Genomic DNA, 14989 nt, shown 5'->3' on the forward strand with positions numbered 1-14989 from the left:
TCCAATGAAAATATTAATGTTATATATAAACTAGAAATTGCAAAGTGCAAGTGAAGTGCTGCGAAGCACAACTGAAATGTTGTTCGAACAAAATTATTTATGCGAGTCAAGTTAAAATAATGAATAATAAAAATATAACAAATAATATGAGACACGACCCATTGTCTTATCTATATCTATCCCAAAATATTAGCCTTAAATGTTGTCAGATGTAAGATATTGTCATTCTAGGCCTCTGTGTGTTACTTATATTCCATCTGATGAGTATTGAAAAAAAAATTAAGAAACAAAAAAAAACTTTTTCCACCTGCCCCTATTTATCATTTTTTTAAAAAGAAGGGCAAACAAACAATTTTTTTTTTTTTGGCCTAATTATACACATCTCTAGTTAATTCTTACATAGATTCTTTTTTAGAATTGGAGATACAGTATGTAGTATAATTTAGTCTAAATCGATACATTCAGGAGAATAATGCTTCCCTGGTACTGATACTAATGTTAATTATGTTTGAACTGATATTTTTCAAAAGAATATGACATGCCTGCAGACCAATGCCATTTCTCGGCAGAGAAATAGCATGCAGTTACTTTCGTATTGAGTCTACTCTCTCGACATTATATATATGTACTTTCCCTGGGGATCACTTTAGCTGGTCATTATTAGTAATGTAGCAGTTTTACCTGCCTCATAACGCTGCTTTACAACTTGAAGAAAAACAAATCACTGGGTGCTTTAATACCTTTCATTCCAAGCCTCCTAATGAAAACACTCAATAACAGAGATTGAGGATTATTTATAATTAGTTAATATAAGGATATTTTAAACAATCTTTTAGGAGTTTTCTCTTGATGATTGGTTATACAAACAGTTTTGAAGCGGACTGCTCTAGAAATGTCTTTAACCGCACAATCTTAATGAGTGAATTATCGCTAGCTTTATGACATATACACAATGTTAATCACCCCAAGACCATATGCTATACTGTACAACTCTTTGTATTGTATTGTTAAATACCACAGATATTTAAAAAAAAAAAACAGTAGCCAACGACTATGCCACATTCGAAAAAAAGAAATACTACCAGTAGGAAAAAACACCAGAGCAATGGAACAAATCATTTCATTAGGGGTATCATTAAGTCAAAGAGGAGCTATCTCACACTCAGCTAATTAGTTGTCAGAACATTTATTTCATAAAACCGAAAGGTCCACTGATTAATCTCAGATAAGAAAGTATAATACATACTCCAAGTATTGAAATACACGGCCATCGTGTTGGGATTCAATATTTCGACATTAATTATGTCACATCAGGAAATGATGATGGCATAATTAATGTCGAAATATTGAATCCCAACACGATGGCGTGTATTTCAATACTTGGAGTATGTATTATACTTTCTTATTTCATAATGGTCAAACAAAAAACAAAAGTTACATTTACATTGAAAAAATGCATAGAAATTATGACATAAAGTCAAAAACAATATCATAAGTAGGAATAAAGAAATAGACCTACTTATTATAATAACTGATAATAACTGTATAGGTTGTTTCTTTACTATTAACTAAGGAACCAATAGTGAATTATTAGATAATAGGTGTAAATGTTCTGTAAGTTAAAATGTCTCATTGCAGAACTATAATCAAAGAAATTAAGTATTATGAATAGGATATATTTAAATAAGTTATATTGTATAATTGAAACTTGGTTTCTACTTTTTTGAAAAGGAAATTCCGTTTTCATTATCCTCATCGATTTTGTTGTACCAAGAAGGAAACCACATTGATAGCTAATACTAATACAGTATTCCAAATTAGCCTCTTTCATTTCAAGTGAGATTTTAAAACATAGCTAACTGATTAGTCAATGTTATTATTGCAATGGTCTATAAACAGATCTGTATCTTTGTTACTATGTATCCAGCTAAGCATGATGATTCTATATAGTAATCAGTTCCTGATGTTATTTTATCTCGAAAAACAATTGATCTACTTGTTTTGAGTTAGCCGATTGCTCCGATAAAGTATTCTGTTGCTGCATCTTAAGCCGGGGGGCGGTCGTCGGCCGACGCGACTCTATGAAGAACGCATCGCGACGACATGCACGCAATGGATAATTTTAAATCATGATCCATTCAGATTGCCACTGGCTAATAGATCAAACCAAACATTGGAACTCTTTATCATCTCATTTAGTAAATGCTAATTCCAATAATTTTTTTTTTTAGCTTAAAAAATACTTTTTTATCTCTCCCATTCGCTTTGCCACCTCACTTACAGTAGTCGGTCTGATTTGGTTTGTTTTGCGTTTCTGGTTTTTTTGTTGATTTTAAGTCTTTTTTCATCCTGTTCTATCTATGTTTTTTCTTCTACTTTTTCTCCTTTTATTGCCTTCTTCATTTTTTGTTTTGCATGTTACTATTATATTATCAAATTTATCATTTTGGTTATATTTTTTGCGAAAAAGAAGTAAATAAATGTTACATCGAATTGAATTAAAACAACTTATTGCGGCCTTTTGTAATTTTAGATCTTTAGAATTCTAAAACTTAGCAGAAAAAAAGTTTATTTGCTGTATTTCACATTTTGATAGTGGTGGCACCAGGATTTGCCCAAGGTTGTCCCCTATCGAGGTGCCAATTTCCCCAACGGATAGGTCGAATTCACTAATGGAAGCATAAATGGGCAGGACCAGGGGCAGCCCAGAAACCTCAGTGAGGTTAAGCCTCCCTAATAACCTCAGGACATTAAGCCTTCCTATAAGCTCATCAACCGCAATCAATTTATTCATCGTATAAAAGAGTGTTAGCAAATGTGTTTGTATTTTGTATTTGTACGTTGGGCTTTGAATCTTATGTACTTTTTTATTGCACATTAACTCTATTCCGTTCTAAATTTTAATCGTAAATACTGTAGTTAATATTTAGTAAATTTTTTCTGATGATATGTACGGGAACTTTTTATCCAATTCATACAATTTTCTTTGTTTTTTGGGTAATTTTTATAGAGACGTAAATCTAAATGCAGTTCAGTTCTGTGTACCTATTATGATGTTGAATAAAACAAGAATAAAAACATTAACAGGAAATTTTCACCTGTAGCAGAAGGCTCATTGTGCATATCAAAACATCAATGTAAAGTGAAAATGTAATAACAATATTAGTCATATATATGGTAATATGGTAAATACTGGTAGATATTTCATTTTTTATTATCCCTGTTGTTTAGAACAAATGCCTGTTAAGCACATACTCAGTTCCCATGGGAATATTCCATAACGATGCATCTACTGTAGTAATCAGTTGAAGAGGAGCAGATATAATCACTAATCTTCATAGGTGATTCATTAGATAACATAAAGCCATGTACAGCTATCTCTCTTTCTCTGGTTTAGTTATTTTCTCTCTCTGTCTCTCTCTCTCTCTCTTCAGGCTGGCCAAAAACTTGGTGTACTATTAATTTTTTTCTCAGTTCATTCTTTTTCAGTTGATATTTTTAATTTTCCTGTATTCTTTTTCTCTTCTGCTTACATTATTATTTAACTTCATAGTTTATCTATTATATTTCCTTTTTAACTTGTCCCTAATGATCAGCTCTGGCTGGATGGACCACCCTCATAAAAGATTAGTGAAATAAAATAAAAGTAAAATAAAATGTTCTCAGACAGCCTTCAGAAGGACAGACGTACAAATATATATGCGTGTTGCTTCAGATGAGTGCCCACACAATGCTTACCCAGTGCATAACTGTTCTTTTTACTTCAAAGCTTAGAAGTAACTATATATGCAAGTTTTCACCAAGTTATAATCGTCACTTTCATTGTGTCTCTCAACGAATATTTTGTACAACTCTTGAAATTGTAAATAATTATGAAAACATTGTGTCTGCAAAGGTTTACCACAAAATAGGGGCACCGTGGTAAGATAGGGGCACCGCTAATTACAGCCTCAACATCGGTGCTGGCTTGAGTCGCTCCTTGTCCAGGGTTTGGTAGGTGTAACTAAGACATCTCGGATAAGGACTTACAACCAGAGGTCCGGTGTGCACACCTGGCTCATGTACACTTTAAAGAATCCATTGCATCTTTCGCAAGAGTAGGGGGTTATCCCGATGCTATGGTTCATTTCAGCTCCTGTTATTGTGGATATGTATATTGATAATTTTGTTTCACCCTTGATACGTGATCAAAGAATGTTTATTAACAAATAATTACTAGTTTTAAAAATTTAGAGTGGAGTTGAATAGCTTTGGAGTGGAGTTGAGTGGTGGTTGAGATGCTTGCATTCTAGTCCCAGGGTCCTGGGTTCAATTCCTCTCATGGTAGCATTTTTTCTCATGACCATAACATCTCCACTCCCTTATCCTTCATAATGAGACATAATCTATATAAAGCATTTGGTATGTGTTTGTCTTGTGAAGGGATTGTCACCTAGAAATGTTCACTATCTAGTATCTTTGCCCTTGTGCCAACAGTATTAAAAAATTGTTTAAAAATAAAACTTGTTATTTAGTATAAGGGTACCTGTGAGTCAATACCCATGGTAGGTTATCGAAGTTTGATTGACGGTTTTGATTACAATAGATCAAAAATGAACTCTTCCACAGGTGAAGACTCCTAGATATCGCTCACCTAGACCAGGATGAACTATTACGAACAATATTTATTTATTGTATGGAAAATGATATTAGGCCTACAACGTGTTTGGTAATAAATTTTCAGAGGTAGATGACTTGGTTTACGGCCAACATAAATATAAAGCTCTAAGACTTGCTGGCCAACTAATAAATAACAAGCTGTACGTTCTTTATAATATTTATTTTAAATGCAAATCAAATTTCATTACCATCATCACAATGCATTTTGTTATATTCACATAATATATTTAGCCATGAAATTTCCCCATAGTGGGATGAATAAAGTCTCAATGTATCTTTGTGCCCTCTGGGGTTCAGATGAGCCTCTGAATTTTCTAAATTATGCCATATATACATTTTTCATAAACAACTTTACCATTTACAAAATATATTAACAAAATATAAAAAATTTCTAGTGTTGAGTGTTTATTTATTTTGGTATTTTACTGCTATTAAAAAAAAAGTAATTGCTATATTATATGGACCAATACACATTATTTATTTATTTATTTCATTCCATCCAACAGCGTAAAATGTCAATTACAAGATTCATAAAATTCAATATAAATATTTATGTACAATATATAGAAATTACATTATAAACCATTAAAATGAATACAATAAAAATAGAAAATAGCACACAATAAAAAACAGCAAACCAAAGTAAATACAATTGATAATATCAGAATTAATTGTGATGATAATAATATTGTTATAAAAGTAGGTAGGCTTTCTTTTTAAACGATTTTAAAGGTTGATGAAAAATATCTAAAGTGTGTTCGGCATTAGAGATAGAATTATACAAATTAGTAAGTCTACTGATAAATCCATTTTTTGTTGCGTTCACTCTACAATTTGGAGGTTTAAAAAGTTCTTGTCTCCGCATGTTGAGACGCGGAACTTTAAGGGGAATTAGATGGAACATATTACACGAAAAGTATGAATTGACACATCGATATAAAAAGACAAGGTCAACATCTGTCTACGCTTTTTCAATGAATCCAAATTATGTATATGTCCAGTTCCAATAAATCGTAAAAACTTGTTTTGAATGCGCTCAATGCGCTGGTCATTTGTGGCAGACATTGAATTAAAAATAACTGAAGAATACTCCAAACCTGATCTGACAAGAGAGCAATACAATACAAGTTTAGTATTTACATCGAGTGTACGGCAGTAACGCCATAACATTCCAAGCATTCGATTGGCCTTAGCAACAATAAAGTCAACATGCCTACTAAAAGTCAGCTTAGAATTGATGCAAATTACCAAATCTTTTTGGAGCATAATCATAGACAATTGTGTTTTTCTTGAGCGAAATTGTAAGGGTTTTACATTTTTCAGGATTAAGCAATAATTTCCATTTCAATGACCAATCTGCTAAAAGACCTAAATCATCTTGGAGAAGTTGTGCATTATCTTAACTGGTCTACCCAATATTGCTTACTTCAAAGAAATTTCTCTATGGATCTTATAATTTCTGAAACCAAAGCAAAAATAAACAAGAAAATTTGAGATTATAAACCCTCACCCTATTGTGCCATATCTATGTATATAGTTGATTCGCTCGATCCGCTGGCTGTTATTGTATTATAGGGGTGAAATATTACTAACTATACATTTGTTTCGGGTGAAGTGTAGCCGAGTGATAAAGGTACACGTATTATGTGTAAAGTTAATCGACTGTATGAGGTTCGAATCTCGCTCTTGTTTTCTTTTGTTATATTTTTTTTGTTTTTTTATTATTTTTTATTATTACTATAATTATTATTATTAACTATTTATTATTTGTGCACTTATAGAATACTTTTTTCATATTTTAATATTATTCCCAATTATTTTTTACCTATAAAATTGGGACATTAGATTGTGAGATAGACGGCCAGAAAATATTTAAAACTTTCTAAAATTCGCATCTTCTCCAATCTATCCGCCAAATAAGGCCTCAGGTGGCAAGCCCATCAATAGGACTGCTTCCAGTCTGCCGGCCTGAATTTGACACATGGTTGATTCACTTGAGTTGGTCCACGGTCGATCTGCTTGAGTCAGTCTGGCCCAGCCAAATGACTCGGTCGAACGATCCGCTAGACTTGGCTCTGTCAGATGCGACCGAAAAATATATAAATTACGTTCTGAAATCTACATTTTACTTCCGACCAGCACCAAATTACATGTAATATTGTCAATGTGTAAAACTTTGATGTAAATCAGTCCAGTAGTTTTTGAGTTATGCACCCAGAAGGGCAAACACACCACAGACAGACACACAGACAGCAGGCGCTACTGTAATACCTTTCGCCTCTCCTTGGAAAGGCGAGGGTAATGAAATGAGATCTGCATTCAGGGACGTAGCCAGGATTTTGAAAGGGGGGGAGCCGTTATGCGAATTATGTACGACCCCGGCGGGGTCAAGGGGGTGAATCCCCCTGTGAAGTAGCGCACTCTGAACGTTCTTAGGACTGTTTGAGAGGATAAAGTGAAAATTGCAATAAACGCATTATAAATAAGCGCAAAAATAATTATATAATAAATCAACAGTGGCAGATCCAGGAATTCGAAAGAGAGGTGAACCAGGGAGGGACTTTCACAGACCGAGGAACCACCCACCTCAGCCGCACCATGGTTGGGGCTGAGGTAAGAAAATTTATGATTAGGGCATCTCTAGATGGCTGGAAATTACACTCTCATACTTCAATTTGAATATATTTTTCTTTTTTTTTCCTTAAACAAATGAAGGTGGGGGGGGGGGGTTTTGAGGGGGGGGCCTTGAATCCACCTCTGCTCAAAACATTCTTTATCCAGAATAGTCATAATCACGAAAAATGGACATGAAAAACCAGATCACATCCTAAAAACAAACAGCAGTCACTAAGACATACCGGTACATTAGGAGCCGACTCGATGGAGTTTAATGTCATACCCAGGAAAGGGCACAGATCTGTTTTGAAAGGTGGAGGGGGAGGGAATTTTGTGAGTTGACACCCACCTCAGCCCCACAATGGTTGGAGCTGAGGCTGTCTCTTATACACATCTAGATGTATCTTAAAAGACCTGGCCTGAGATTTATGGATTTAAGATTTTTTAAAATCACGCTTAGGCCTATGTGTTCTATTATGCCTATGTATAACTTGTACTGATGCATATTAACATGTTTAGAAGTATTAATTTTGAGTGATCCCAGGAAAGAATTTGTATTGGCTCAAGAATAAGCTTTAAAATTTTAACACTGTGTACAAAGGGGGAGAGCCGCGGCTCCCACGGCTCCCCCCCTGGACCTGGATACGTCCCTGAACGAAGCTAAAGTTTTGCGACTTAGTTTACCAAATGTAGATAAAGTTTTGCGACTTAATCACCTTTCAATATTTCGACATTAATTATGTCATCATCAGGAATGAAAAAATTATCCATATTAGCAAGCTTATATGCACTAGTACCAAAAGTGTTTAACCAATCAAAACATTACCTCTAGTAGGTGACATAGCAATGATTTAAACAAAAGATCAAAGCATTCATACTCTAATGATCAAAGATACCTACAAAAACAAAGAAAGCTCTTTTGAAGCTCTGAGCCCATTGTTAAGCAAAGGGTGTAGTCTATGTATAGCGAACGCTTCTTTAAACAATAGGATAGACCAGTTTCGGGAGCTGTCAATAATGTTAGTACTAGAAAATATTGAACCTAATTTATTACTTACATTACAGACGACATTATCATTTTCAAGTATACCCTGTAATCCTAAAACATATTGGAATGCCTCACAGTTTTTAACATGATCAAATATAACACTATCAGATCGTGAAGAATGTTCTTTAAGTCTAGTTATTAAGCACCTATCTGTCTTACCAATATAACCACTATTACAGCCTGGACATTTAAAATGATAGACAACAGAACTTCTGTACTCCTTAGGGGTTTGATCCTTAGTAGATATAAAACAAGAAACATTTTTATACTGCCATAAAGTTATGAATTTTACCTCTTTAATTAGGTGTTTCTTTACCTTATTTAATAATGTCATATAAAGTGTTAGTGTTGCAGACTGGCATTTTTGTGGATGAAATTAATTCTATGTAAACAAATTTTGACCTTTAAAATATTTTTTTTTTACTTGAAACTGTAACGATAAATCAAATCTTAATGACACTTAAAAACCTGGGATTTTTTTAAAATACTAAGTTTCCAAATGAAACTTACATAAATAAAATGAATGTACATCTGTAACATGCTTTCTATGCAACAGTTTAAAACATGTTGAATTATCTAACTTACATACATAAAAAACCAATACAGTACTCATTCCTACTAAAATCTAATTATAAATTGTTACTGATGGATACATATTTGGATACAACAGACATAAAGAAAGTACATATTAGATTAGGCAAGCAAGAACATAGCTTATGTTAATAAGAGCTAAAAAATCAGAACATGTCACATACAAAGGCAATTTTTTATTGGCATGCAGTAACTCTTTCCATCAATTTATGGCCTCAAAAATCAGGAGGAAGCACAAACAGGATGTAATTGAGAAAATGGGAATGAACAAGGCTTTCAGGGGGCCATCGTTGCAAACAATTTTGAATAAAAATACTATGTTATCATCAGGAACGTTGATAAACATATCATTGAGGGCTAACTTAAATACTGTACATATTTTGGTAAAAATTCTATTTGTTCTTATTCGATTCTAGATACAATTCTTTCAAATCATTACAAAACTACAGATGTTTTTATCAAAAGAATAAAGATGCTGTACAAGGGTGGATTCAGATATGTCTGAAAGGAGCCGATCAAGAGACAACACTACCCTAGTGGGTACAGGGGCATACAGGAAATTTTTGTTTTCTAGACGCCTGGAAATAACCTCTGTGCGTTTTGGGCGATCAATAATTTCTTTTTCTTTCTTTTTTTCCCCTTTTTTTTTACTTTTTAAAAGTTGGGGGAGGGAGCAGGACCAGCTAAATCCGCCCCTGGTGTGATGTAAACATGTAAAAGAAACCATGATAACCACTCACATCACTGTACTGCTTACATGCAGTTTAAAGCGCAAATGTCAACCGGTACATAACTCACATGAGGTATCTAACTAAACAAATTTAAAAGCACTATCAAAAGAGAAAAAAAATGAAACTAAAACTCTGTAAGAGCAGCAGACAGCTGACATATTAGTCTTGAGTTTACTCAAATCAGTAGAATAGTTCAAACAAATATTCAACAGTAGAAGAACTGTCTCTGTCTTGTGCATCAGTAACAATCACATTTTTCCAATTTTATATTTTTAGTAATGATCGTAGTAACATTCATAAATCACAAACTTGTATAACTTATAGAGTATAATGCCCTTGCATAAAAAACATTGACGGCCATTCTGAAGAAAACTAAAAGGTTTTGTGATTAAAGTTGAAAGTTTTGAAAAATAGATAACACTCTTCATAAATAATAAATATTATCTAAAATTAAAAACATACCTTGGTATATTTATTTTCATTCATCATGTATCTGAAATGTATTAATAATAATATTATAAAAATAATAATTATAATAATCCGTAATAACAGATGTGCTGTTTGTGGTCAGCCAATAAAATTTGAAAAATTCAATATATTTTAATTAAAAATGTAACTTGATATAAATTCATGGAATGTGTATGCAGATGCATTTACTTAACTATAAATCACCTATATATATATTCTATTAATTTGATTGGCTAAATACAGGTCACATGGGATTTGAATAAAGTGACTATTCCATGGTTATTTTAGTGACTATTCAATGATCATTGAATAGTCCTTTTCAGCTACCAAGCGACCAAATTCTCCAATGCATTTCTAGGAGAAAGTATGCTTGCTGCGGCAGGCCCACCTAGTTGTGACAACCCACAGGACATATGGGATTCTGGTGGGCTCTTCCAGCAAGGAGAATTAAACATAGTGCAAATCTTTCTTTATTGTGGAATGCTAATTTCAATACAATTGATGTACTGGTCTCCCTAGAGGTCCACATTTAGCAAACATATAATTTAACCAAATTACAGAAAGAACGAGAAAATGAAAGAAATCATAAAAGAGGTAAAACAATAAAAATACAATGCACAAATGAGATTAAAAGGTTTAAAAATCAACTTAATTAATGGTTTGGAAATGTTTACTGAATGCTCGGTATCAGAAAGTTCTCTTTCCTTGAGTATTTTTCTACGTTGGAATAATTAATGTATTGAGTGGAGTATGTCCATGAATTGGAATTGATTAGTTATATAATGGTGCAGACCCCTGTAGAAATTTAAATATCATAATTTTAATATTGTGAAGTGAAACTGTGGAATCACCCAAAAAAAAAATCAATAAAATATTCTGCTAGTTGATGGTGAAGTTGTGTGTATTAGTAAACAAACCTGAACTTGATTAATTCCTATCCTAAAGTCAGTCGTTTCCATTGGCCTTTTGAAACAAGACAAAGTTAATTTTTACCGATTTGTATTCAGTAGCGGTAAGTGTTGGCTAGTAATCAATTAAGCTTGCTATGTTATTTATTTATTTATTTAGTTTTATTTATTCTTTCTTCATTCTGCACTGATTTTCAAAGTGGTACAGATTCAAAATAACAAAAATATATACAATATATAGAATTGATTAACAAAAATTTAAAAAATATATATATATACACACATACTCTATATAAACCAAGCAAGAAATACATTTAGGTAGTAATTTTGTTTTCGAATGAATGTATCGACATATTTTGAAATTCTGAAAGTTAATTTCTTAATTCATTAAGTAGTTCATTCCACATTTTCGTTGATGGTAAGGAAAAGTACTTTTTTCCTTGACATTATTCTAAGTTAGGATAACTTTTGATTTAGTATGTGTACTATTGTTGAAGATAAATTTTGGTGTCAGTGAGGAGGGTAACCTTTTAAACTGTGGTCTCTGTTTGTGGTGAAAGTGGAATTCTCAATAGAACTTCTAAAGATTAAAAATTTTAAGTTCAAATTTGATTTATTGTAAAATACAAAGTAAATGAAACTTATTTTCCAAGGTTCAAAATACAAACATACTAAATTACACATCAAGGATTTATTTTTTCATAAATATTATTACAAACAATAAAAAAAAATAAAATGTCGATATCTAAATATTACATTTCCAGGTTAAAAATTTTTTCTTAATACTATGACCTTGTGAGAAATCAATGTTAAATAATCAAATAAACTTTAATCAAATAAACAGTTATTATAATTATTGTTTTGTTATAATTATTATATAGTTGTTGTGAAGCCTAACCTGAATTACCATGTCAAAGGAAAGACAGCTCGCTTGGAATGTCTCGTTGGAGCATCATTTCCAAAGCCTACTGTCGAGTGGTTGATGGATGGACGTAAGCTTGAAGAACAAGTTGGCCGCAACAGGTTAGTTCAACTATATAAACATTTTGTTTGATATAGTATATATAAACTTTCAAACAATCATGACACTACCGGTATATGATACTCATGTCAGTCGTAAGCCTGACTTTTAATTTGATTTAGTTCATTTCCTTATTTGTTCTTGAATGAATAAGAATATTTATTCATAACCTTTGGTATGGTTTGACTCATGTAATAGTACTACGTGTAACTGCACTCTCTTCCAAATAAGATTGCAATATTTCCATATGTAAACTCTCTTGGTTTGGCCATATTACAAGAGCAACACAGACTCTCCCCTACCCCATCCTCCAAGGCTCCGTTGAAGGCAAAAGGAGAGGACAGCCAAAAACGACCTGGCAGCACAACATCAGGAAATGGTCAGGTTCGTCACACTGTCAACTCCTAGAGATAGCCAGGGACCGACAAGCATGGAGTAATCTGGTGCACTGTTCCTCAGCATATATGCCCCTACGATCTACCAGGTCACGGGCCAACTAGAACGAGAACTAGATTTCCATATACATAATAAGCCAAATAAGACTGTAATCTACACACTGATTATGGCAGTAAACCCTTCCAAAACATGTTTGTTTCATAGAGCCTAGCAATGGCTAGCACAAATTAAAACTCTTGCTTACGCCTGACATGAGCAACATTTAAACTTTGTAGAAGAACTAATGTTTTTATAAACTTTAAAGGCTTAAAAATATACTCACTATTTCCATATTGGACAAAAAAAAATTAGTCTTTTTTGAACTGAATCTAAAAGTATTTTAAACATATACAGTATACTATCTTCAGAAAAAAATCTCAGTTGTATACTTTGCATAAGTAAGATACAAGATTAGTTTTTTTAATTTCATGTTAGAATGGAAATGAAAATGGATTTCTGGATCTGCCACTGCCTAGTAAGAGTATTAGTTGAGTTGCTACCTGATTGAATTTCAGTGTTCCCCTGTTGCAAACGTTATGGAGTATTTCCTAGGGAGCTGAATATATGTTCCATGTGTATAGTCCAGTAAACAATAATATTATAATGGCAAGCGCAGAGAGGCCTTGTTGGTTAATCAGCTGACATATAAATACAAACCTTCCTATATCAAAGTAAAACTTAGTTAATGAAAGTGGTAGCCTACAATTAAACATTAAAAACATCAATAGACAATACAGACACATCTTATAAAATCTAAATTATAAAATCCAACTCCAGCTGGAATCAGCCTCTCATGTGCAAAAAGCTCAAAGCTGGGGTGATACATCGCAATGGAATATGTTGCTAGGCATGGAATGGAATTCGCTCTACGGCGCTGGTTAACATGAATGAATCCTAGACTGTCCTAAACAAGGCTTTTAACTTAGGACGGCATAATGGTTTGAGATAACAAGGTGATTGACTTATATAAGAACTGAAAAAAATAAGACAATGCTGAAGTAATTCATAATAATATTTAAAATACATTTTAATCTATTAAACAAATCATTCTAATATGAGCAGCAACGGCCTTCCCAACCGACAGTTTGATTTATAAATATATGGCAACCGCTCTTCAACCAGCAGTTCCATTAAAGGGCCATATAAAGGTGATGGACGTCACAACTGACGCAATTTTAGTCAAGTAATTTCTTACACTATGGAAATTGAAGCCTTAAGGCCAACTCAGACAGCGTCGGCCGACGCAGCCCGACGCGATTTGTTGTCGCGTCGGGTCTGTGTGAGTTGAACGCAGACGCGATGGTGTGCGTCAGGGGCAGTCGCGTAGTAGAATATTAGACGTGTTTAATATTTCTCACGACGGCTTAAGACTGTCCCCGACGATAAATCGGGTCGGGCTGCGTCGGCCGACGCTGTCTGAGTTGGCCTTAAGGAGCCATTATTTCCTTCAAAAATTGCCTTAGGCCTTTGGAGGAAAATAATGGCTCCTCAGTTTATATTTCCTATAGTGTACTCAAAACCTGACTGCAATTGCTTAATAGTTGAACTTGTATACAAAAAACCTCAATGTGCATTCTGTTTGCATTAAAATTACATTTGGCCATTATCAGCTATGCATTGTTAAAAGTTAAGAAGCTTTTTTTTTATTCACCATTCATTTGTGTCTTTCATTAGCCATTTTGTATTTTTAATTAATTCATTTGTATTTTTTAAGTTTTCCGCATTTTATCACTGATGGTGTATCTTTAAATGTGGCAAAGACAAGCCATACCAGTCACTGGTCGCAAAAATTGATATTTGTTGATTATTAGTACAGAGTTAAACAGTAAATTGAGAGCTATAAAATGGTAAAAGAATCATTTAAATCCGACATTTCCTTATTAAGTTACAGGCATTTAAACATAGAGCTGTTTAAAGAACAATATTTGAGAAATCAGCCTTCAAAGTTTATGATTTCAGGTATTTCTCAGGCAGAGGCCATCACCAAATCGTTAAAAATTGTTGTTTGAACATTAAAAATGGGGTAAAATAACAGCATAGCATGATGTATAGATACTGTATATATAGGTTAGTTTAGTACAATAAAATAGATTTCAACAATTTTGATATTCAAGCATGTTTTGGCCATTATCTCTGAAATGTGATTTGCGACGAGTGACTGGTTTGGCTTGTCTTTGCCACAAATATACAAAAGTACCAGTGACCAATTAAATATATTATTTAAAAAAATTGTAGCTCAAAACGCTAGAAAGGTACCTTGAATTATGCTATTACCTTAATACCTTTAATTATGTTATTATTATTAGGCAAAAATAATAATGTTGTATCCCTTGTTTAGACTGAGACTGTTAAACATCATAGAGACCTAGGTTTAGAGATTGATTATAAGTTAAAATTGATAAGAAGTGTATGACACACCTCCATTTCTTAAGGTAATTGCGGTCATTCAATGTTGATATATGTAATGAGCTTTTTTTATTCTTCTGTTATTGAAAGCGCTCTTTTGTTTGGA

The 14989-nt window shown here is 33.1% G+C and overlaps 1 protein-coding gene across 1 annotated transcript in view; it reads left to right on the forward strand.

Annotated features, from left to right (window-relative positions):
- Nucleotides 1-14989, forward strand: part of LOC117102060 (immunoglobulin superfamily DCC subclass member 4-like) — a 55132-nt gene that overhangs the window by 14509 nt on the left and 25634 nt on the right. The window contains exon 3 of the mRNA XM_033242275.1: nucleotides 11903-12044. Coding sequence (XP_033098166.1) covers nucleotides 11903-12044 — 142 coding nt within the window. The remainder of the gene's footprint in view (nucleotides 1-11902; nucleotides 12045-14989) is intronic.

The sequence above is a fragment of the Anneissia japonica genome, unplaced genomic scaffold, assembly GCF_011630105.1.
Source record: "Anneissia japonica isolate Jap-2015-1 unplaced genomic scaffold, ASM1163010v1 scaffold997_len2565447_cov190, whole genome shotgun sequence".
NCBI classification, from domain to species: Eukaryota; Metazoa; Echinodermata; class Crinoidea; order Comatulida; family Comatulidae; genus Anneissia; species Anneissia japonica.